Source organism: Tympanuchus pallidicinctus, unplaced genomic scaffold, assembly GCF_026119805.1.
Source record: "Tympanuchus pallidicinctus isolate F22 unplaced genomic scaffold, pur_lepc_1.0 scaffold18, whole genome shotgun sequence".
In the NCBI taxonomy this organism is placed as follows: domain Eukaryota; kingdom Metazoa; phylum Chordata; class Aves; order Galliformes; family Phasianidae; genus Tympanuchus; species Tympanuchus pallidicinctus.
The window spans coordinates 12,444,448-12,469,041 of NW_026294699.1; the positions used below are offsets into that span (position 1 = coordinate 12,444,448).

The window sequence follows — 24,594 nt, forward strand, 5'->3', positions numbered from 1 at the left end:
AGTTGCAGTAATGAATCATACCTCAGTGGTTCAACGCTGGTACTGCTTTGAAAAGGAAGGACATCATCACCTCAGTTTTGCCAGGCAAGTCTCATTCGTGCTGTAAACAAGATTGGTTTGTTATGAACTTCTGTGTATATTGATTCCCTCTTGATATCAGCAGGAACATGCTTCCTAAGCTTGGAGAGAACATAGCAGTAAGCAGGCCAGCTTCAGTGCTTACGGTGAGTGCAGGATTGGGCATCCGTGCTGGAGTCTGGGACTCGTCCATGTGTCTCCACGCACAGCTGCCAGGGCTGCAGGTGGGACAGCTGTGTGCTATGGGGAGCTGCAGACCCCCCGTCCCCCACCCTCCTCTCCGCGGGATTTGCAGGGAAGCGCTGCCATCAGGATGAAAGGTAACAGCAAAAGTTTGGCGTGTTCTCTTCCGCTTGAAGAAGTCCTGGTGGAAGATGGATTGCCTGGCGTGCTGTGCCAGGGGTGTGCTGCCTGATTCATATGCGCAGCGTGGCGCTGAGAGTCGCCTTCCTCAGTCATGGGGAAAATGAATCATGACGTCAGCCGCGCTCGGCTCCTCCGCCAACACAATAGCAAATTCTGGCTGCCTCGGAAAATTTTTCTCCTGGCTCCTCGCAGGAGAAATGAAGTAATTAATAAGTTTACAATAAACCCTCTATCTTAGCAAAACACGGATGAGGTGAGAAGTGATGCTGGAGAATGACAAGGGAAAAGATGTTCTTCTCGTTGGAAAGTTGCCTCCCAAGAGTGAAAGGATGATAGGTTGGGAAAAAGCAGGAGTCTTCCGAGACGCCTTCGGTGGGGAGGAGACACAGATGAATTGCCTCTCTCCACCTCTTCCCCAGCAAGACTGATTTGTTCTGCTATGTTTAATAAGCCAGCACGTCTGGGAGAGAAGTGTTGCAAAGATGGGTGCTTGGCCAGATGTGCCTGCGTGGTGCCAAAGCTGGCAGTGCTTCTGGAAGCTGCTGGGACCATGGTCCTGCTCCAGCCAGCAGCATCCCTGCTCTGCTGCTGTGTAATGCTGTTGGATAGTGGGCAGCCTTGGGGACTGGGTGAAGCCAAGGCTCTAGGGAAGCTTGGCTGCTCCAAGGCTTGTTTGCAGAGCGTGGGAGCACTCTCATGGAAGCATGACCATTGCAAAGCCACCTTTGCCACCCAGATGTGGGTTTGTGGTCAGGTTTGGAGCGGAGAAGTTGAGACTCCAGCTTCCAGCTCAAGCACTGAAGACCTGGTGGCCAAACTCTGTGCCACCATCATCGTATCGCTCCTCTCACCCATCAGTGAGCCATTAGGAATAGTTATGATGCCAGACTTCACTGTGATCATCCCTTCCACTCAGAGCTACCCCAGCTCAGCCCATTGCAGGGCTCTGCCATTCCACTCATCCCCTCGCATCCCCCTGTACATAGGGGCAAGGGAACAACTGAGGCACAGTCTGCTGCTGGTTTGCAGTTTGCAAACACTCCAGGTGCCGGGTGCATGAGTCCCATCTGTCTTCAGCTTGTCACTTGCAAAGCTCCAGCCCTCTTTGCAGAAAACCATTTTAGAAAATCTTGGGAGATCAGTAATAAATTTGCAGTCGGTTGGAGGGGAGAGGCGAGAGTGTTAACAAGTGTGTGTGTGCTTGCTGGGTCCCCGTGCACGCTTACTGGGTTTATGTGCTATAAGCTGTAAAATATGATTTATTAATGCACGGCTGAGGGACTGTGTGTGTTGGAGCACTGTCTTGTTTGCAGTGCTGCCTGAAGCTTCCCTTCACTCAAACTGCTTGTGCGTCCCTACTCTCTTACTGATCAGCCTTCTCATCTGCGTGCATTTATAAATATTGAGCAGGGGTAAAGAGCTGTCAGGCACTGCCACACAGTCCTTGAGCACAACGGAGCTCCTGGCTAAGGCACGTGTTGCCAAGCTTGTGCCTCTCCTAAGGTTGCATCAATGAACCTGGAGCTTTGTGTTCCTGTGTCGTGTCTCCTGGCTCTTTGTTGTATGTATCAGCCTGAGTTGCCCTGGGAGTGGTGCCTGAGAATTGGCTTGGGAAGCCCTATTGGAATGGTCCATGGGTAGCCTGTGACGTAGCTTGAGTGTTTGTAGATGTTAATTGTGGTTGAGCACAGCTCATCCCTAACTCAGGCATGGAGCCTGAGGAGCCATTTCGATTGCATTGCGGGGCCAAGGGTGGCCAACCTGGCCACTGTCTGGGCAGTCCTCGGTTCTCTATTTGCCTGAATGGAGGAGTGAGAGCTGCATCAAGTCAAGGGGATGCAGTGGGGTTTGGGGCATGGAGCATAATGGGGAGGAGCTGTGCTGCTGCTCCAGGCTCTTGGATTTGCTTCCTGCCTTCATACAAACAGCCTGACTTAAACACCACAGGCTCTGTAAAAAGGGAATATCACGTCCTGGTCACAGTCTCCCAGATCTGCCATCCTGAAGGCCCAGTGTTGTTGGATCCAAATGCAGCCTGGAGGTTTGTCCTGCTGGGCACAACGCCCCGCAATGCCCACTTTGCTGCTGCAGCTCCATCATTCCATGCAGCTCATCCCAACACAGCAAAGAAGCACAGAGCAGCAGCACAGGCTGAGGGACAGCTGGAAATGGTGTGAGTGGGGCTGATGGATGAACGCACTGGGATGTGATTGAGGTAAGGCCGGACCCCAGCACCAGTGATGCTCAGTGTGGGGGTTGGTTGTGTTCCAGCTTCTCGCTGCTCAAAGCGAGAAGAGTGTTGGTGTGAGATGACACGTGTTGATGGCTAATGATCACACGTTTGTGATGAGGCAAAGCCAGGAAGGGCAGCACAGGCTTTGCACACTGCTGTGAATCTCATCCACGCTGCCCTGCTGTGACTGCAGCGCGGGGTACGATAGCAGCAGTGCTAAAAGTTGCATGATATTTAAAAGCTACAAAACGCACCCGCTCTGATCAGCGGAGGGCTATTAGGTAAGTAAATAAATAAATAAGTAATCAGCGAGGCTTTCTCATGAAGTCTGCTTTAAATATTAAAATCCCAACCTTCCCAACAGGAAAGCATTTCAGGCTGAAGAGCGACTGAACGGCATCTGATGATATTGCATTGACACAAGTGTCTAAAAAAATAGGGTGGGAGTGTATGATCTGTTCCGAAACAGGAGCCCTGGCTAATAGGAAATACGCTGATGCTACTTTTAATTTCATGACTCAGGTTTGCTGTAAAATTGATGGGAATCTGTGTTGGAGTTTGGTTACGTTCAGACGTTTCTCTGCTGCTTAGGGTTTGTCTGTTTGTTGTTTCACTTGGAGGGGATTATGGTGATGAATTGTTTTGGTACTCGGGGGGGTTCTTAGATGTTATCTGACAAGACAGCCGGAGCAGCCTTGCTTTAGAAAATCTGGCATCCAAATAAATAAAGATGGGCTGCAGAAATTTTTACGTGCACCTACAGATCAGAGTGCCGTGCGGGCTGGGAGCACAGCAGCACTGTGGCAGGGAGCAGCCCGGGTCTGTGATCCCCACCCAGCCCAGCACCACAGCACAGCTCTGCTTCCTTCAGGCTTCCTCAGTTCTCTCTCCTTGCAATGGGATCGAGCATCTTGCGGCCCCATCTTCCCTGGGCTGTTTCCTGGCCCAGCACTGATGAGTTATTAGTGTTGCTAATTTTACCTGATGCTGCTTCCTTCTCTTTGTGACAGGTTGTGTTGTTTTGAACTCTCCGGCTGACTGATGGAGCTCTCTTTATTATTCCCTGTTTTACTTTGAATTCTGTTTGTTGGCTCTTGCTTGTTGTGTTTTGGGTTGTTTTTCTTTAATCCTCCCACTGCTTTTTTTTTTCCTCCCCGGTCCCTCTGATGCCGCTCCAAGTTGGAACAAAGCCAGAGACCATCAGGAGGTCATTGAAACACAGACGGTTGTTGGATTTAAATAAGGACTACATAATTTTATGACCATTAACAAGACTCGCTGCTCTGCAAGCTAGAATAATAAGGGCAATCATATCTCATGGTTCGAGGAGCAAGCTGATTGCCTGTAGGGACTGCAAAGGTAATTCTCCATCCCTGACTCCCCCCAAAATATCACACAATTGACCAGATGCACTGGACAGGTCAAAGGGAAAGAGGGCACAGGGCTTTGGTGGAAGGCACGAGCATTCCTGCATTACCACATCACACTCCTTATATCTGCTGATCACAGACTGCCAGCATCAATATGGTGGGAAGTGTTTTCCAAGGAGGTGAAAGGCTCTGAAGGTTGGCAGAGGAATCTTTCCTTTTCCCGTGTGTGTACTTGGGTAACATTCATGCTGTTCGGTTGCAGGCACTTCATTTGGTGGTTATGGTGGCTGGCTTGTGCTGTCACCACAGTCCCTGCAAAGAAGCTGCATCCCTGAAGGGGGGATGGTTTGGGTATTAGGTGGAATATTAAGAGAAAATGCTTCCCAGACAGGGCTACAACATTTTGGAATGGACAGTTCATAGAAGTGGTGGAGTCACTGTCCCTGGTGGTGTTCGAGGAACGTGGAGATGGGGCACTGAGGGTGCATGGTGAGGATGGGTGGGGGTTGGACTAGGTGATCTGAGAGGTTTTTACCAGCTGTAATGATTCTGTGATTCTAAAGGGAAATCAGAGCACAAACCTTGCTTGGGTCCTGAAGTCTGGCGGTGCCTCACGCTCCCCATTGGCCATGGGGTGCAGAAGGGGGACCAGCCAGCTGCACAGCGGTGGCAAATGGCCCCATCCTTCCTTCACCCCTTCTCCCCTCTGCAGCTCAGCATACACGTCCCTTCCCTCAGCTCATTCTGGGACTCACGCTGCAGCCCTTGGGGCCCTACGTGATCGCTCCCATCCCGCTGTTGGAAGCAGTGCCCTTGATTGGCATGCTCTGAAGTGACAGCTCCGCTTGCTGAATCCCAGCAGGGAAGGAGCAGCCTTGGAGAGGAGGCGATGGCAAGGAATGAACCAAACCCACAGAGAACTGCACTGCTCATCCTGGCAGCAAGGAGGAGGAGAGAGAAGAGCCATCCAGATAACGCCTCCCTGGAGTGGATCCATCCTGCCAGTGTCTTTGGGTACACGTGCAGGTAACCAACACCTCACTTTTAGCTGGACCCTACTGCCCAGTGATGCAATACCCTGAGCCCTGCCCTGGTGCAGGCACTACATCACTTAGGGGTTTTCATCTGGGCTGTGAGATCCCTCACCTGGTGTGGACACCACAGTGTGCTGCTGGCCCTGAGGTGACAAATCGCTCGTTAACTTTGCTAACTCATTACCAAACTGAGCACAGAACAGATCCTAGGCAATGCTAATGACTGAGTTTAAGGGATCACTGGAGTGGTAAGCCATAATTAATGGTCTATCACAGCACTTTTTATTTAATTACGCACAGGCTGGGCCCCAGTGGGTGGCCACAAGGGTGGCTTTGGGAGAGTGCATGGCACCAGTGTGCTATGTCACCAGTACAGCATCCATAGTACAACAGATGTGTGATGCCTCCATTTAACCACACAGCCTGGGAATGGAAGGTGTGGTTTCCATCTCCCAGAGTGTGCTGACCGAGGATGTGCAATTAGAATGCTGAGGGTAGGAGGAACTCCCACTTGCATGGATTGCTCAGGTCCCTGAGCCCCCAGCCTAAGCTCATTCCTGCCCTGTGCAGAGACCCCATGGCACCTCTCACTCAGCCCACTGCACTCCTCCTCACTCCTAACAAAGGGGAAGAGGAGGATGGGTCATGAGGCCGAAACTGAAGTGGTCCAAGGGAGGACTACCAGCCCTGTGGCCCCAGTGCAGCCCATTCCCATGCCTGCTCTTCTCTGGCTTCAGTTACTTTTGGCCTTCCACTGTCCCCAGATCCTGCAAGCGGTGTTACTCGTAATGAATGATCTTGTCCTCCTTGTTTGTCTCCTCTTTAGTGTAACACTGTAATTAGCTTAATTACCAACAGATTCTTTTTTTTTTTTTTTTTTTTTTTGGTAACTTGAAATGGAAATTAAATTTTGCACCAGGTTTACAGGCTGTTAACGGGAGTCGAATAATCAAGCCTGACTCCAAGTCCTTGAAAATGAGTATTAAAAAAGGTCTGAATTTGCATATTCATGTTTTTAATAGGGTTCAGAAGGTATATTTGCAACTGATGAAAAGGATTAATTAAGCCTAATTTGCATAGGAAGAGTAGTTTAACTCCTTGCATCCCAGCAAGGCAGAGAGTGACAGATGGAACAGCAGGGCTGGGTGCTGGAGGCGCGGGCACATCCTGTTGAGCATCACTTCTGCATGTGAGCAGGACAGGACCAGGGGAGCCCAGGATCTCAGCATCATCCTGGCATGCCCCCCCAGCACCAACAGCCCCCTGCTGACTTCAGCCTCTGGCCCTCCACCGTGAAGCTGTTGTGACCTGGGTCTCCCATGGCAATGCCAGTATTATCAGCTGTTGTGTCAGGGCTTGAGCTAAACCACATTGCTTCTGATCTGGGGTGCTCTATGCTACTTTAAGGGCTGACAGCATGCTGCAGTTGGAGCACCAAAGAGTGGGAATGCAACACTTCCCGGAGCCCTCTGTAGCTTAGAATGGAACACAGCTTTGAGTCAGAGAATGTTGCTAGAAAGTGGGGGAAAAAATGAATCAGGCATTCATTTTGCTTCAGCAGGTGGTGTGCTGTGTTCCCCTTGTAGTGCTTTGGTGGTGTGTGTTGCTAATTATTTTTCGGGTGGAATTTGCTGTGCACAGCACGCGGGGTTCATTAGACAGAGATGGCTTTGAAGTGGCATTTGGAATTAATGCTGGCATATGTAAATGTTTCTTGTGCCATGGAAGAGCTGGCTATAAATGATGCATGAGGTCCAGTGAAAGAGATACTTGCTTTGTTTATACACACCCATTGGGCTGCGTGGTGCCAAAAACAGGCAGAAGAAAATCAGCAGTGTCTTGCACGGTCCGTATATCTGCTTCCTGGCCATGCATGAATGCTTAGCAGAACATAACATGGCATTGCTAGCACACAGCATCCCAAATTTCCTCTGGTCGGGAACCTGTGTTGGAGCCCTGACATGGCTGCTGCTGCCTCTGCGTGTGGCACTGTCCTCGTGTCACCCAGCTCAGAGGAATATTTAGGAGTCACCTTGTAAATCACCGTGATGCAGTGATGGAGGTCTGAGGTCAGGCAGAAATGAAGAGGCGTTGGACATCTCCATTCCATCGCTCATCACACCCAGACAGGAGGCACTGAGCTGGGGGGCTGCACCTATGGGTGGTGCTCCCAGACAGGCTGCCAGGTGAGCTCCCTGCAATGGGCCAATGGGGAAAGGAAGGAGCTTCTGTGAGACTCTGTGAACGAGTGCTGAGATTCTGTTGTATCTTCCTGCTTCCAACTGCTTGTTTACCAGCACGTTGGAGAGCAGTGATCTCTCTTCCTCGTGCCTTATTGAGAAGCTCAGCTGTGAAACAACTAAATGAACCATCCCTTTTTATTAGCCTTTGGACTTAGCAGAGGAGCAATCAGTTAATGGCTGACCAGTTTCTGAAGATGCAAGATGCTAAGCACATTACAAGTGCTAAGTATTACTATTTTCCTTGCGGTGTTTCATTTTTCCCTCTGAATATTCAGTTTAAATAACCTTTCCAATTACATTATCCAATTTCATGCGCTCTGCTCAGATTAGAAGTGGTGCTGCTTACAACTGCCTCACCTACATGGTTTCCAGGTCTCTGCAAATCTTCTCCTGACCTTCGCCTCCTGGTCCTGGGCTGAAAAGCCCTTTGCTCTGGGTTCCAGCATCCGCCCCATTTTTGCTTTGGCTTCTTAAGATCAAATGCATCCACATTGCTTCCCCACAGGCACGTCGACCTCTGGTTCCTCTCCCTTGCATGTTTGTTTTTCTTTCTTAATGGAGGAACATCTCGCAACCTTTCCCCTCCTTCCAGCTAAATTGAGTCCTGGATAAGCTGTCTTCTCCCACCCGCTGCATCTCCCTCGGGTGCCTGCTGATGTTTTGATTTCTTCTTTGGGAAAGAGGAACAGATCACACCGGTACCAGAGGTGCATCCTCACCTGGAGGCCTGCAGCCATGTGTAGCAGTGGCTGCATGGGAAATGTGACTGGCTCAGAGCTATGCTCACCATGGACATAGGTTGGGGGCAGCTGTGCCCCTGATCTCCTCAGTCCCTACTGCCCATCTCCATCACACCCTGAGCCACGCGGTGTTCCTCCAGCTGTCCTTCAGGAGCAGTGCTCACCCCGCGAGGCTGGAGGAGGCTGTGGAGCAGCACAGGGGCTGTGAGCTGTCAGCACTTGAAGGATGTCTCACACATTGGGGCTGCCACGTTTCTGAGTTTTCCCAGACAGAGATGCGTGCGTGCGAACCTTGCTGTGGGTGTAGTATTGTTACAGCCAGAATGATCTAAGGGTGTAATTGAGGTACGGTTTGTATGGAGAGGTAATACCTCTTATTGCAACACCTGAGACAGCTGGGAAAAAAAAAAAAAAATTGCATGAGCTTTTGGGCACAAGTATTGAGGTGTCCCATCGCATTTCTGAAGATGAGGGTGAACCCGATGACGATGCTGCTGTGGGGGGAGCCCCAGCATCGGGCTGGGAGCCATGAGGTGAGTGGGGTGGGAGGAAGCATGGTGCTGTGTGGAGGCTGAGCGCTTCTTTTCACAGCTGAAAACACTGAAGAACATGATGGGGTCAGAAGAGAGCCCTTGATGAGCAACACAGCTCAGGGACAGCACTTGTGCAGCTTAATGGAAAAGATGGACCAGGAGAGGAGAGCTTATTAGAAAAGAGCACTGCCCGGTGAGGAGGGAAGAGGATATAAACCACCAGAAAGCTGCTAAAAGAGAGAAATAGAAATCTTTTAGTCTCAGAGAATGCAAGGATGGAGTACATTAATGAGCTCCTTAATGGCAAGGCGAGTAAAGGTGAGCAGCAAATGGCTATTTGCAGTTGGCCAAGCTTTGTGTGAAAAAAGAGGTGGTGGTGGTGGGCGAGAAGTGATGAGCACCTGGAGGAGCAGCAGAGCACCCATGTCACTCACGTTCCCATTGAGTTATTAAATAGTCAGACACATGCAAAGCCAGAGACTTGGCAGGCTCTTCAGATTGCTCTGCAGTGACAGAGGAGTTGCAGAGGGTGGGAAATGGGCTCTTTGCTGTCTCATTCGTGCCAAAAGTAAGGGTAGAAAACAAGAGAAAACTGGCATCCTACTTGGTGCTGAAAATCCCCATTCCCAATACTTCTGTGTCTCCTTCTTGCACAGAGGAAACTGTCCAGAAAACTGGACTCTGGATCAGACAGTTCCACTTTGTTAAGTGCTGGTGAGAAGTGGGAATGAGCGCGGCTGCTGTTCCTGGACTTATGAAAGGTTTTTGCAGTGAATGAATTCAATTCCTGATAAAATCACTGGCATGATGAAGCTCTACATTTGCAGTGCCCAAGGGTCAGTGAGCTGGGCTCTGTGCAGGGCTGAGGGTCTCCTGCTTTCTGATGAACCCATGGAGGACACCATGTGGCCACTGCAAAGCTCTCAAGGTAACATCTGGGTAACTCCTACCAACCTTCTGGTGACGGTAGTGGTCTGGCCAAGAGCACAATGATACAAAGGAGACGTGAAAAAGAGGGACATGAGTTAATCCAAGTGAAGCCCAAGTGCTTCAAGCCAAGGTGAAGGCAGCTTCACTGCCTTCTGGGCCTTGGGGCATTGGCTGGCAGCAGTGATTTGGTGCAGAAGGAAAGGAAGGTGCTGTGCAGCTCTCCTGTAAGGAACACTTTTATCTCTAGACAGGACCCATTCACAACAATTTTGTGGACATGGAAAAGGCATCTGCAGCATACATTTGTTTATGGCCCTGGGGCTGTCAGCATTGTCCTACAGGGAGCAGCAAAGCCCTTGTGGAGAGGGAGTTCCATATGATGGCTGTAGGTACAGGGTGGGCTGTGAGGAGGCAATAGGATGGGAACTGAAGTGTGACAGCAAGGAGCAGAGAGCAGGGACATGTGGGCACCAGAAGAGCTTCGGGGAAGCAGAAACCCTGGGAAGTGGTGGTGGAACTGTGAGCTCTGGCCAGAGAGGAGATTTCTAGGAGTGACTCAGAACAGAAGAGGCAACAGATCTCTCGGCTCCTTTTCTCTGTTTCATTGCCACAGGGAAGCAACAGCTTGCTCTCACAAAACCCCTCTCCATGCAGCTCTTCTCCGTGCCATGGTTGGCCTCTCCAGGGCTGCCGCCTGCATAGCTGCTCCTGCCTGGATCGTCTCTCACTGCCCGTCAGCCCTCTGCCTCCCTTTCTGTCCCTTCCCTTTGTGCTCTGCGTTGGCAGAGTCCAGGCTGACAGAGGACTGATGGAGACAAGGACAGATGGAGACCTTTGTGCCTTTGGTGCTGTCACCAGCAGTGTGATCGTGTTCTGTGCTGGCTGCCAGCTCTCTGCTCCCCCAAGGACAGAGAAGGCTTTCCCTTGGCCTCCCTTCCTCTGCACTCTGACATTGTGCCTCTCCTTTCTGCTTGGCGAGGAGCCCTCCAGTTTCTTTGGATGGCACTGGGGCAGTGCCTTGGCCAAGCAGGGCGTCATCTGTAGAAGCAGCTGGAGAGCTACAGCAGTTGAACAGAAGGCAAAACAAGAAAAGCACCCAACGTCTGGCAGGTGGTGACATTTTCCCTGTGCTTTCAGAGCAATCTGTAAAGTATGTGCCTCTGGGGAATGAGGAATGCCATAAACAGAGCTTCCCAGGCCCCATCCTGCAGAACCCAAGTCAGTTCCTGCATAGGACACTGGCTTTGGGTGTAGTTGGACTCTTTCTCATTTCTTGCCTGGCTTATTTCAGTTCATCCCTCGGCCTCTGAGGGATGCAGACTGGGGCTGCCAAGGCTGTACTGTGTCATGGAGGCATAAGACTGGAGTGTGCTCTGCAGCATGGCCACTGCATCCCTCACTTGAGGGGCTCCCCAAGCTCCACGGCATTCTCCACTGCAAAGGGCTCTGCATATGGAGGTACTTCCCCTCAGAGCCAGAATAACGTGGATATTTTCTAATCCTCTTTTTCTCTAGCTGCAGTTTGCATCTGGGAAGTGTTTAATTTTGAAAGGCCGGTGCTGCTGTATCACATATCCTGCATTGGTCTCTGTTGGTTTGTGACCAGAGAAATCCTGGTGTGAAAACAGAATTGGGCTTTGATTTCATCTGCCCCTGCTGTTTTATGCCATTAACAACTTTGCTTTCCTATAACAGCTTTTATTCTAGGAGCTAAACAGGCTTCACAGACAGGCAATTAATTAATTGAGCCTCCCCCACCAGCCTGTGCCCTCAGCACCACAAGAAAGTGAGCAGAGGAGAAAATAGAGGCAGAGAGGGGCAAAATGACTCCCTTGGGTACAGGGAACCCTGCCACTGTGTACAGGACCCTTTCTTGCTGACCTCCTGCTCCTCCAGGAGCCACTGAGGGCTTCCAAAGGAAGCTGTTTGAGGCTGCAGGTTTTGCTTTGGCACAGTTGGGATTTGGGGACTGACTTGTGGCATCATGGGACAATGGAGGGGTGATGCTCAGCTCCTTTCCACATCCTGCTCACAGACTGCACGCTGTGGGGAGGATGTCATGCACCTGGAGGAGGAGGAGAAACGTGTCAGAGTGAATGTATTCCTGGAGAAATTGCCTGCTTTTTATTATGAAACCCGGCTAATGGGTTGTTGTCTACACAAATAACCATGGGGAACGAACTCGCGCGCTTCCCAGCCTGCTCCGTGTCTTCCCAGCTCAGCTCATTTCTGAACAAACATAACCTTTTGCAAGAATACCTGTCAAAATCACTTTGAAATATTGAAATAACAGGATGGGATGTAGTTTGCTGCTGGGCCCTAGTGCTCGTTTGTCAGGACTAAGGAATTCCATCCAAAGAGACTTGTGAGCAGGATGCAATGGAAAGGCCCCAGAAAGCAGCAGGGCTCTGAAGGGCTGTGTTTGGGATGTTTGTCACCTTGCTGGGCTTCCTTGCTGGGATCCCATGCGCTCACTGGGGGGAGCAAAGTGCTCCCTGGTCCTAATCTGGCCTCTCTCGGCATCAGCTGTGGGATGAGGCATGGGGTTTTGCCATGCAGCTGGAGCCATTCAGGGCAAAGCGGTGTCCTTCTGCATCATGGTGTGAATGCATCCCTCCTTCCACCACACTGAGTGAGTAGGGCATTGTCAATGTGCATTTTAGAGATGGGGCAAAATGCTGTCGAGGCTCAGACAGGCATTGAACAGCAGTGGTTGAAGGGGATATAGCTGCTTGGGTGGACACAGGACCTGGTGCACCGTCCTTCTCTCTCCAGCCTTGGAGACTCCAGGGTGCCCATCTCCAAAGCCACTCACAGCAGTGGGAGCCCAGCTGGCCTGTGGGCAATGCCAGGGCTGCAGGCAGGAGGTGCTGTGCTCTCTGCCCAATGCTGCTGTAAGTTGGGGTTATCTGTGGGGAAATCCCTGTGTGTTGGGTGCTGGCAGTCTCAAGAGGGCTATGCAGGGCCCCCAGGCCCACTGTCGTTGTTTCCAATCTGGAGAATCTGTAAATGCTTAACGTCTTCTCCATTGGCAAAACCACTCCTCAATGCTGTCCTCCTCTGGACAGCAGCAGGAGGATTTCTGCACCACCTCCCTATATTGTGAGAAGAGATTACTGATACCTTCTGATTTTCAGGAGAAATCCCATGGCTTGTTGGCACCTGCTCAACAAAGAGCCTTTCCCTTCTCATCCCCTTTCCTGTTCCCACCATTCCCAGCGGTGACAGTGTCCCACCTGGGATGGCACTGCTGGTTTGCTTTTCTTGGGTACATGCAATTGAAAGTGATCAGAACTTGGACACAGACAGTAGTTGGGAGAAACCAAAACCACAGAGAAACCCAAATAATCCCTCCCCCCACCCAAATATCTCCTCCATCAACCAACCAACGAACCAATCACCAACCAACCAACAAAAAAAGTCCTTCAATCCAAACTCCATCTCTTTCTCTAAAATCCATGATTAAAACCTGGTACAAACATGTGAATATAGATATATATATATATATTTTTTTTAGTAGATGTAGTATTGTTTTTTTTTTTCTCCTCTCTCTTTCTCATTATACAGCAAACATTGCAAATATAGAAATTTTCTCTGTACAATTAACGACTTCGGTTTACAATGCAATGTGTGGTAAAACCTCTCAGTGAGTGAAAATGTGAACGGGCCTTCAAGCGGGTGAAAGTCTAAACTGGAAGACTCCGTTTGCAAAAACAGCCCAAAGGACGGATCTCCTTCTGGTCTCTTTTTGGTTTTTGTTGCTGTTTTTGTTGCTGTTGATTTTTGGAAGGGTAGGAAGAAAGAACACAAACTGTTCACAAAGAATCCACAAAATCACGGAATAGGGACTCATGCAATGCAGTACTGGGGAACTCCAGACCTCCGCTCTCTGCCTGCTCCTCCTCTTTCTTTTCATATTTGATTTTTTCTTTTTTTCTTTTTTCTTTTTTTTTCTTTTTTTTCTCTTTTTCTTTTTTTTAAAAATCAGAATGAAACAAAACTTTTTTTTTTTTTTTTTTCACTCCACAGTTTGTTTCGTAAAGTTTGTGTTCAAATTTGGTGTGTGTCTCACCAACGTGAGGCCATTTGAATATCTCGCTTTATATATTATATAGAATATTTATAGCTTTTTCATAATTCTCTATTTTTATCGATTTATGATCGTTATTTTTGTTTGTTTGTTTGTTTCAAAGACAGTCTGAATAAAAATAGCTGCTGCGGATTTCTTTTGGTCCAGTTACTTTAAGTCACGAGTTGTGTGAGGACTCAGGACTTTTGCTGGGCAGAGACGCCCTTCCAGTAGTCTAAGATGTCGTGAAGATCCTCGTCTTTGGCAAACTGGACCTTTTTGCGCAGGGCATGGCCGGCTGCCATATATTCCTCCTCGTCTTTGTGCCGCTTGCGGTTGAGTTTGAAGCGTTCCCAGATGCTGTGCGATGGTTTGCAGGTGTACTCTGGGCTGGAGGTGTAGCTCAGGTTGTGGTATTGCGGCGAGAGCTGGGAATAGGCCAGGTCTCTGGGACGAGGCCGGGTCAGAGGCTCCAGGATGGAAGGCTTTCGCCCCGCCATGCTGTCGTGCTGCTCCCCTTGGTGCGAGCCAGGGTACGAGTGCCGGTGTTCGCTGTACTGCCGGATCTTCTCCGCCTCTGCCCGCAGGATGGCCGCGGCCGGTGTCACAGTGAGGATGGTGTCGGTGGTGGGGGACGTCTTCTCGATGTATTTGGCTTCTGATTTGTGGCCCGATCCCTCGGAGCGGTAGGACCTGGGGCTCCGTATGGAGCCACTGGAAGAAGTGCTGGAGCGTTTGGGGGCTGCCTCCATGCTGTGGTGTCGCTGGAGGGGGTGGTTGTAGCTTTCCTTGTAGACAGGGGAGAGGAATCCGTGCTTGCTGGGGATCTGCTCTGATAAAAGCACCAGCTGAGGCTCCACTGTGGAGACTGCCCCCGATTTCACCCCTTGGAAGGAGGTGGACTCAGATTTCAAGGCATCGATGCAATTGTTGATTATCTGGTTCACCTTGTCCACCTCCTTGGCAATGGTGGAGATCTCAGCCACGGAGCTCTGGGTGTCTGGTGCCAGGGACAGCTCGCAGTCTCTCCTCTCAGGCTGCTCCCCCGTCCTCACCTCCATGTAGTTGCCCTTGGTGGCCTTGGGGGTCTCACTGCTGTCAATGAGCTTGTACTGCTCGACCTCACCAGCAGAAGGCAGGTAGGGGATGCGGGTCACAGTCTCCCCACCCAGCATCTGTCCCTGGGACAGCTGGGTGATGCTGGTGGTCTCCATTTCTGGCCCGTACTTCAGCTCAATAATGGTCTTCTTCATGCCGCTGGCAGCCTTTTTGTGCTTCTCCTCCTGCTGGCGTCTCTTTCGGAGACAGTAATAGACAACGCCCAGGACGATCACCATGCCAAAGAGACAGCCCAGGATTGTCATGATGTAATGAGTGGCAGTGGAAGGAGTGGGCACCGGCTCCTTGCGGTTGGGTCTGGTGGGCGTGATGGTGACGCAGGTGTGGTTGTACTTGGAGTATTGGTGGACGGAGACCACACAGTAGGTGTAATCTCTTTGTGCTACTAGGTTGCTCACGGTGATGTTCTCCTCCTTCTTCCTGAGCTTGGTGATCATGGAGGAGAAGCCGTTTTCAAACTGGGAGAGGATATACATCTTGCTGAAGGGGTAGGGGATCTGCACGGTGAGGACGGCCGAGTTGTGGTTGAGGTGCTTCACCTGGATGTTTGGCCGCACCTCTGTCTCACCGATGGGCGTGAAGAGGGAGAACTGTGGGGTGGTGCCATCACCAGAGGAGCACTCCTCCTCGGAGCACGGGCTTTCGGAGGGCACTGTGGTCACTTGGTAGCGGGGAGGGATAAAACGAGGGATCACAGTGTAGGAACCACCGGTGCAAAGGGAAGAGAGCATGCTCAGAGCATTGCGGTAGCCAGTCCGGCCTTGACCTAACAAGTAGTAGCCCGTGTAGTCTGGTGGGGAGTCGCACTGCATCCGGTCGTACGTGCGTGTCATGTTGGTGAAGGCCTCCAGCCATTGCAGGAAGCCAAGGAGCTCGCAGGAGCAGTAGAAGGGGTTGCTGTAGAGTTCGCAGACAGAGAGCTTGTTTAAGCCCCTAAAAGTGTTGCTGTCAAGTCTCTGGATCCTGTTCATGGACAGGTCAATGTTCACTATGTTGGGACACTCCCAGAAGGCATTGGGGGTGACGGACTCGATGAGGTTGGCCTGGAGATAGAGGTACTCCAGCTTCCCCAGGCCCCGGAGGATGCCCTCGGTGAGGTTCCTCAGGCGGTTGTAACCCAGCTGCAGCACCTGGAGGTTGAACTGTCCTGAAAAGGCACCGTCCTCGATGTAGGAGATCTCGTTCTTCGTCAGGTTGAGGTATGTCAGGTTGCCGAAGCGGCTGAGCGAGGCGTACTGCACGCTCTTGATCTTGTTGTCGTTCAGCCGCAAGTCCACGATGGTGCTGTTGATTTGCTGGGGGATGGACTCGTAGGGGGGCTGGTTTTGGCTGCAGATGGCCAGCCAGACAAAACCCTTGTCCCCCTCGATGAGCCAGCAGTCTGCCCGCACCCCACCAGCGTGCAGGAGAGAGACGGCTGCCACGCACATGCAGAAGGCTGACGTCGCAGCCCACCGGCGACCTGCCATCTGGAAGGGTGGCATGGAGAAGGGGTTTCTGGTCTGCTGGAAGCAGGGGGAGAGGCAGGGGCCGGGAAGACGTGGGTTAGAGCTCCTTCGGCAGCTTCGTTCTTCTCTCTCTTCTCCTCATGGCTTGGAGCTGCGGGGGGAAGTGTCCGTGGTGAATGTGGACCTTGGTGCCCAAGGGGCTCGGCAGCCACCAGCCAGGGGCTGCTCTCAAGGCCTGAGTGGCTGAGGTTGGTCCTGCATCACCAGGTCTCTGGCATCTCGGGGAGGGAGTCATGAATTTGGATGCCCGTGCCAAGGAGTATCTTTGGCTCAGAGACAAGCCTTCCTCTCACTTTTTATAGTATGTCTCCTTGTTCTCTTTCTGCTGCCCATCGTGATGCTGGTCCCCATCTCCACGTGCCTCCGTGGGGCTGGTTGTCCTTGCTTGGTTCCTCAGTTCACCTGTTCAAAACAAAACACAAGCTAAACATGAGGACAGACAATTCATGCTTAGCTGTGCACCCAGCTACCCTCTGTAATGTTAGGTGCTTGCCTTCTAAATCTGGCTGCCAGCATGCCAGTGGCCTTTTGCTAATTTGGGCACAGCCAACAGTGGCTTGGCATCACTAAGGCAGGTAGCCATCAACTGCAGACATCATCCTCCTTTGAGTGCATTGTCCAGTGTTACATTTTAGGCAGAGGAGAGAACAACGTGCATCCAGGGCAACATTCGTCTGACCTATTTAAGTGTCTACCTTCAGAGGAGAGGAGTGGTGCCCCAGAAGTGTCTGTTCCTCTCTGCTGAGAGCAGATGAAGTCTAGACAACTCACTCTGATGTAGATTTGATGCTGCAATGTTTTGCTGAGGGGAATCCTGACTGTCTCGCATGCTGGTGTGTGCAGTAGCAGTGCCCACAGAGGGGGATGCTGATTGAGGACACCGTGTCTTCCTGACTGCATTGCTGTGTAGCACCTGGATAAAGCCCAGCATCAAGCACCTGTACCTGTTTCAGGGAACCTGAATGGTAGTTTCAGGACAGTGCTTGATTACAAGACACACTAAGTTGACTGATCATCATCCCATTTCCTTGTCCACTGTTGGGGCTTATTGCCTGTCTTCAGGACCTCTCTCTCCCTCCTCGCTAAAATAATGCGGAGTTGTGGAGGACCCTCAAGCTTTCACTGTATAACGTGGATATATGCAAAAGAAGAGACAAGACCTTCCTTCCCCAGACAAGAACAGCCACTGGAGAACTTGGAAGAATCTTCACTGGAAATGCAACAATGAGGAAAGAAGCCCATGAGGCCAGCAACCTCACTTTCCAATGAAAAACTCATTCCTGGCTCACATTTTCCATTGAATTATTCCTGCATTTTTCCACTAAATATAAATATCCATTGGAAACATGGCAGCATGATTGAATTTCCATTACACGACTAGCAAGACCAGCTCTCACATCAGCTCTTGCATCAGCTTCAAATCCTTGGAGCCAGCAAGGAAGGAGAGGAGGACTGTTTACCTCACTGATGGGGAGATATGGGCAGCAGTGCTGGGCTGAGAGCCATCTGCCATCACATCCCTCCCAGAACTGGGCAACGAAGTTAATCTCGCTGCTCTCCAATCTGCTTTTTGGTACAATGAGATAACGATGATGCATCACAGGACTGCAGGAGACTGAATGAGAGTGCCCCAAGTTCCTCTTGCTGGGATGGAAGTCCCAGCAGATGCATCGCTCCCTCCAGCTGGGAGAAGAGCTCTGGATGTTTCCATTGTTCTCTGCCACAGGGACCAGCCTGGTCTCCAGCTCCTCTGACTACATCCCATGAGGTGAGTGTTGCCTGTAAAGATGCTGGAGAAGGGCAGAGATGGGTAGTCCTGGCCTATTAAGCTATCAGAAATAGATTGCCACAGTTGTCCCCTGAGGATAGAGCTTTCTTGGCATCTTGTCATACTCTCTTCAGGAGGCACTCGTTCCGTCCCTTCTAACTCCCACTTTGACTCAACCAACAGCTGTCTTTCCAAGCTGGTGTTTGAAATTGCTCTGCAAAGACAAACCAGCCTTTTCCATGTTGTGTCGCTGGGGAAACTACAGCCCGTAGCCCATTGGAAGGCATGAGCTAATGGACCAGGACCATCCTGTGAGCAAAGAGCAGAGACAAGACCTTCCATGGACCTTGCCAGGCTGGCCCTCGTAGCCTTCTCAACATCCATATGCTTCTTTCATCTAATTGGAGGTGTCTGGGATGAGGAAGAATGACCGTGACTCAAACACATTCAATAAGGCTCCCGCTGTGTGTTTTCTTTCCTGTATACTGCCTATCAGACAAGTCCTTTCTTACAACAGAAAGGAGGAAAGACATTTTATCAGCAGCCTGAGTTTAATTTCAGCTCATTAAAGCAAGCAATTTGCTGGTTTATTTGCTTTGCAAAGTGTGAATAAAATGACGGCATTAAGGAGATGTAAGAGGGGCTAATCTCCCTTTTTATTAGATTGCTGGGACAAGGCTGGGGAGTGGAGAAGTGGTCTTGTTGCTTTGCAGAGGAGATAATTGTTCATCTTGTTGGTTTCTGAAACAACTCCTTCCCCGCATCGTGGGTGTGTGTGGGTGTGCATCTGCATGAGTGCAACGCAGCCAGATGTGAGCATCCCATGAGGCAGGACGGATGGGAGTGGGGATCCCAGCTCGTATCCCCCTACCAGCAGGGGAGAGGGGGAGAGGTTCCCCTGCATCTTTTCCACAGAGTGGAGAAAAATCGTAACGGAAAGCTGAGGTTTTAGGCTCTCCTGCCTGCTCGATTTGTCTTTGCCCAGCTGTTTTGTCTTTATTCTCCTGGTAACCCAATGACACACCATGTATCCCAGTCCTCAGACCATCCACGGAGCTGCCTAGGAAAAACTGGAGACAAACTTAGGACTTTGAGGTGAAAAAAACAACAGGAAAGTAGAGATCTGGTGGGTTCGTCTTTACTGGCTATGAAAGAAGGAAAAGAGAGGAATGTAGCTGGTATGGAGCAACAGGAGTAGATTTGAAACGACTAAATATATGCTGGAGAGATGCTGTGTCCTGGCCCCATGCTGCACTGACCACAGCACGCACTGGGATGCCCTGCAACAGTATTCAAGACTCACCTGTGCACTGCAGACATTGCTGTGCTTTTCCTTTTGCTTTCACAGGGCAGCACTGTGGCCCTGGCCAGCTGAGATGATGTCAGGCTTATGTGGCCAGCATGTGGGCAGTGAGAACTTCTTTGCTCCTAGCTGCTCCTACACATCTCCTCTGATCTGCAGTACCCATACCGGAGCCCAGATCTGTGATTTGCCTTGCTGACCCCCAACTCTGCTCCATGATGCTCTCTTGCAGTACTCTCCCGTGTTTCTCCAACTCAGCAGCATAAGTTTGTGATGTCTGTGAAGCTGCAGCCTGCACAGGATGAATAGCAACAACCCAATCCTGGCTGCAAATACACAGCAAAGGAAGGAAAAGGCAAAGCTGTGATTCCAAAAACCAGTGCAGACTGGCTGGTAAGTTTTTGCTTCCATCTCCCAACTAATGGCATCTCAGTAAATTAAACCAGAGCAGCAGCTGCAAGGAAGCAAACAAAGCAGCCGTGGGGGCTGGGTTGAGGGAAAGCAAGCCGGGCTGCACATATAATGCCACCCTGGCACTCAATTCCTATTTTTGTTATTCTACTGAATGAGTTATTTCAAATTGTGGATTAGATTTACTGAGAGAAGGCAAAGAGCCAGACTAACATGCGTGCGTGTGCACACATACACACCGCCGTGCTCCCCTCCTTGGCAACTCTGCGTCTCCCATAACTTCATTCTCCCCAGCTGCTCCATCTCCATCTGGCCACGTTTCAGCGCCTCTTAGATCTTCTTTCACAGTCACTCAGGTCATTTTCTCAGTAAATGAAGGAGCCCCGCTACAAAGAGAGACATAGCGGAATGGGAGCGGTACATTACAAACGATAAATGTTTAATCACCCAAAGAGGTGGGGAGGGAAAATTTGGCTAACAGGCACCAAACGTTAAAATGAACCTTGGCTCTTCATTATGTGTAAAATAATCCAAGAAGACAGCTCTAGGATGGTGGAGAAAACATTTATTAGTGATGAAGGTTCCCCTAAATGGCTTGACGTCCATTCTGTGTGCAGAGTGGAGGCTTCCAGGCAGGTTTCTCTGCTCATTCGTATTCCTGGCGTTTGCTACATGCCTCCTGCCGGGTGATGATGGTTAGCATCATCGTGCTGAATAATAAAGATGTCCAGGCCTGTAAAACCCAAGTTCGTCTTCCATCCAGAGGCCCCGGGACTAATATTGTCTCCACAGATAGGGTTTAGGCAGCACATTGTGCAACCCAACCTTATTCCCAGACACCTCACAGAGTTAGATAATAGAGCTCTCCAGTCAATTGTTCTCTCTTCTGCTAGTATTTATTATTTAAGAAAAATAGACAAGGGAGAAGAGAGAGATTTTTTTCCACCGGGGTTTGAAGAAAGATGAAGACGGAACAAAGAAAAGAGGTAAAGGAAGGCTGAGAAAGATGTACCCACCATTACCTACAGGACAGCATTTAATGAGACCTGGTGAGGTCATGGACTAGAAGCAAATAACCAGGCGGGAAGGAAGGGAAAGGGAGAGCTTTTGGGGGTAGGTTGGGGAAAGCAAATGGAAATCCCACACTTTGTGTCTATACAGGGAGGGAAACCCCTCTGCTGGGTCACCCACAGCTCCTGGGGACTTGCCTTGGGAACAGCCCCTGCTGCTGCCTGGCATGGGCTTCATGAGACAGCTGCCTCTGCAGCTGACTGTGCAGGGAGTTGGTCAGCAAAATGGATTTCTGGTAAAATATGCACTTTCTGCAAAATCAGACCTTTGGCTGAAAAGCAGTGGTCCTTCTTGGAGGTCTTCCATTGCAATACTTGATTTGGGGCCGGTTTAACTGCTAACTGTGAGCACTGTGTGTCTCTGATGGCTGCCATAGTTAGAAGCTGTTGTGCCTGCACCCCTGCACTGGTTGCACTGAGGCCAGCACTGCCATCTGGAAATGGTCAAATCGAGCCCCTTATCTGAACGTTTTTAAGGAAACTCTTTTGTTCTATGGCAGAGCAAATTCTGGGTTAAAGTGACAATGTTTTCAAGGCAGGGCAGATCTTAGGGTTTGGGGAAAGATGGATAAATCTGCTTTCTTTCAGCTGTAGTCCAAAGTCATTTGCATCCATCTCAGACTGCTTAGCTTCCAGGGTCTATTGAGATGGCAACCCTATCTCATACTGCTGTGGGCCACCGAGCAAAATTCTCTGCTGAGTTTAAGTAAATGCATAAATGATATTCCTGGTGAACAACCTCTTAAGCCCAGCTGGTTACCTGTGCATTAAAGCAGCCTTCTGAAATATCAGCATGGGTGGACGAAATGTCAGCCCCAGCCTGTGACAGCGCGGTTGATCCCTCAAAGAGCCAAGGAGAGCAATTAGAGGGGAAAAGTTGGAGGGAGGTGAAGAGGAGAGAGATTTTAGGGGATGGAGAGAACTGAGAGCTCTAATCAGGTAGAACAGTCGTAATAAGGAAAGTGTGTTTCTGTGGGAGAGCGTATTTACTGGAGGTTTTCTCTCGAAATAATCAGCCTGAATCACAGCTTTATTGTGTGATAGGTGTGGTGATGTTAGACTGGGAAAACAGAATGCTGGTGTGGAAGCAGGACTTCCATTTCCCTCCAGTAAATAGTGCTGAGGATCAAAGAGTGCTTTTCCAGAGCTGATACAATGGGGGGAGCCCGCCCTGCATGGGGAGGTGATGCTGCTGGTGTCCCTCCATGCCGACAAGCTGAACCGTGCCTTGTCCCTGCACTGTCATCCTCACTCAGATCTTTGCTGCTGTGTGAAAGAGGGTTTTACCACTTTCTTTCATTATTTTTCCAGGAAGCTCACATAACCCTTTGTGTCCCAGGCAGGAATAGCCACTTTTATAGAGAATGGAGTCTGGTGGTGGATCCGTAAAAGGATTTGCTTGTTAAAATGACTTCCAGGGTGCTTGCTATGACTGTTGGTATTTTGTAGGTTGTATTTTTAAAAGCACTCTTCCCTTTCTGTCCCTCTTTTTCCCTGTGAAGGGCCTCATGCAAAAACCGTGGGTCTCTGGGCAGCCCACCAGCAGCTTCCAGGCAGACAGTGCTGCTGAGCAGTGACAGATGGACAAGAAAATGTGCTGCAGACACAGGACTTCATGCTGACAGCCTGTTCTAATTCCCTGGTAGGTACATAGAACCTCACCTTTCCATCTGTAGGTGTCTACCTGCACACAGGAATTGCCATGGCTGTGCTGTAAGCAAACACCTTTGCTCACCTCATGTTGTTTTGTTCACCTTAAAGTTGGTTCTGCTTCTCCTGTTGGGTGCCCAGGGCTGAACCCTCTGGCTGTCTGCTTTTGGCAGGGGGACTGTGCCCAGATATAGCAGTATCTGGCAAGACCCAGTGCCCTACAGCCTAATTTTAGCTCCCTGCTGCAGGCTGGCTTCCTGTAGTGGGCCAGGAGAAGGTTAATGATATCTGGGCAGCTCTCCAAATCCAATGTAATGTTTATTTAGGATAACAGCATTGCAGAGCAGACCAAGCATGACCCCATTCCATGCACATCTTACCTGGCATGGCCCTGTTTCCACACATGGAGCAGCTCAGATTTGTCAGCTCTTGGAGGATGGACGAAGAGAGTCCTTTCCTAGATCAAAATAGGTCCTGTACAACCCTGCCCACGTATTCACCTCCTAAACCAAACAGATGCTATATTTCTAGACAAAAACACTGTAACAGGTTGCAGATCTATGATGGTAATGGAAATAGACACTCAACCTCCTGCTAAAACTTTACAGGATGCTCCTCACCTGATCCCTTTGGCCAGGAATCTCTAACAGACTGCAAATAACATCCTGGACACCATTGCTCTAGAACAGCCCATGTCTCTGAGGCACCACTTCCAGGTGCTTGTTTTGCACGTCATAGATAAGATTATATGTTAGAATTAGCATTTAGGGGAGACAGGAATGGTTTAGAGGCCACATGGGTAGTTTGGTCTGACGTGGCTAAAAACATTTAATTTCATATATAATGCTGCCAAGGGCAAAGGGCAAACCCTACTGACCAAAGAGCATTTCATAAGTGCACAGCATGCATTCATCTTGAATTCAAAGCACAGATTCCCTTGCCACAATCACCTCAGTTTGCAGGAAGTCAGGACATTCAGCTTCACTGCACCCCACTGTGCTTGGAGGAGCTGGAGCCAAGGGGTATGGGTCTTTGTTTGGTGGTCCTGTATGTCCTGCATGTGTGCACAGCTGGTTTTGGGATCTGAGAGGTTGCAGATTGACATCTGAGGTGAGGAGGGATGAGAAGAAGCAGTAGCCATACCCTCTGACAGGGCAGAGCTCATGGGATGTGTTCATTCACCTCAGCTGTTGTTTATTCATCTCAGCTGCTGTCGAAGAGCTTAATTTCAGCCATGAACTCGCATTTTCCTCCCTACAGTGCAGCCCCTGCAGTTACTGTGCTATTCTTTTGACACAACATGAGCAGACGTGATGGACTCAGTCCCAGGGATGCCCTATGCCAGTACACAGTGAGTATGCTGCTTGCTTGGGGCTGTATGTGGGCTCCCCTCAGGGCTTTGTGAAGGGTTTGGGTATGAGCCATAAGACCTGGGGGCTTGGAATGTGTTGGGGGAATGCTTCTCTTCTAGCAATGAGCACTTGCAGATGCATGTGGCCAACAGTGGAGCCTTTGTCACTTCCCAGGGGGTGCAGAAAAGACTTGTACATGTTGCCAAAAGTGTTTTCTGAGAGCTGAGTTGCTGGTTCTGGCTTCACTGATAGCTGAAAAACAGTTGCACATGCAAGCTTCCCAGGCATGCTCCAAGAGACACCATGAGAACACCAATTTAACAGGGTCCCTGGAGAGTGCTAGGATTCGCTTCCTCCTACCTGAAACATTCAGGAAGATGGCTGGGCAGCCAGATGGCTGTATTCGTGTGGAGCTGTTATTAATGTTTCATCTGATTGTGTTTACAACATGCTTAATGCGACTACTAGGTTCCCCCAGCAGGTTTATGTTAAGTCTAAACAGAACAACGATACAGCTCTACTGGGGGCTTGACTGGTGAAGCTGGGTGTCAGCTGATCTGCTGCTGAAGTGTGCTCGTGCACTCATGGAAATAAGCAGAGCCCATCAGTATCTATAGAGGATGCTCAGCCACAGGCAAGAGTGACCACTGGGTCTCCTATGTGGTGTCAGCAAATGGCCTTACCCAAAAATGCTTGGGTAGAGGTAGAGAATCTTGGGGAAATAAGTTATGTATATAAGCTGTGCTCCAAAGAGATGCTGCTGTGGTGTGACCATAATTAATGCCTATCTGCTGGTGGAGGGGCAGCAGAAGAAGCT

At 50.1% G+C, this 24,594-nt stretch overlaps 1 protein-coding gene across 2 annotated transcripts in view; it reads right to left on the bottom strand.

Moving 5' to 3' along the window:
- Positions 1-13,528: 13,528 nt before the first annotated feature.
- Positions 13,529-24,594, bottom strand: part of ELFN1 (extracellular leucine rich repeat and fibronectin type III domain containing 1) — an 85,438-nt gene continuing 74,372 nt past the window's right edge. Inside the window, exon 4 of one of the 2 annotated variants that reach the window (XM_052680318.1) lies at positions 13,529-16,625. In XM_052680318.1, coding sequence (XP_052536278.1) covers positions 13,794-16,199 — 2,406 coding nt within the window. In that variant the 5' untranslated portion in view covers positions 16,200-16,625 and the 3' untranslated portion in view covers positions 13,529-13,793. The remainder of the gene's footprint in view (positions 16,626-24,594) is intronic. The other variant, XM_052680317.1, reaches the window with a different exon arrangement.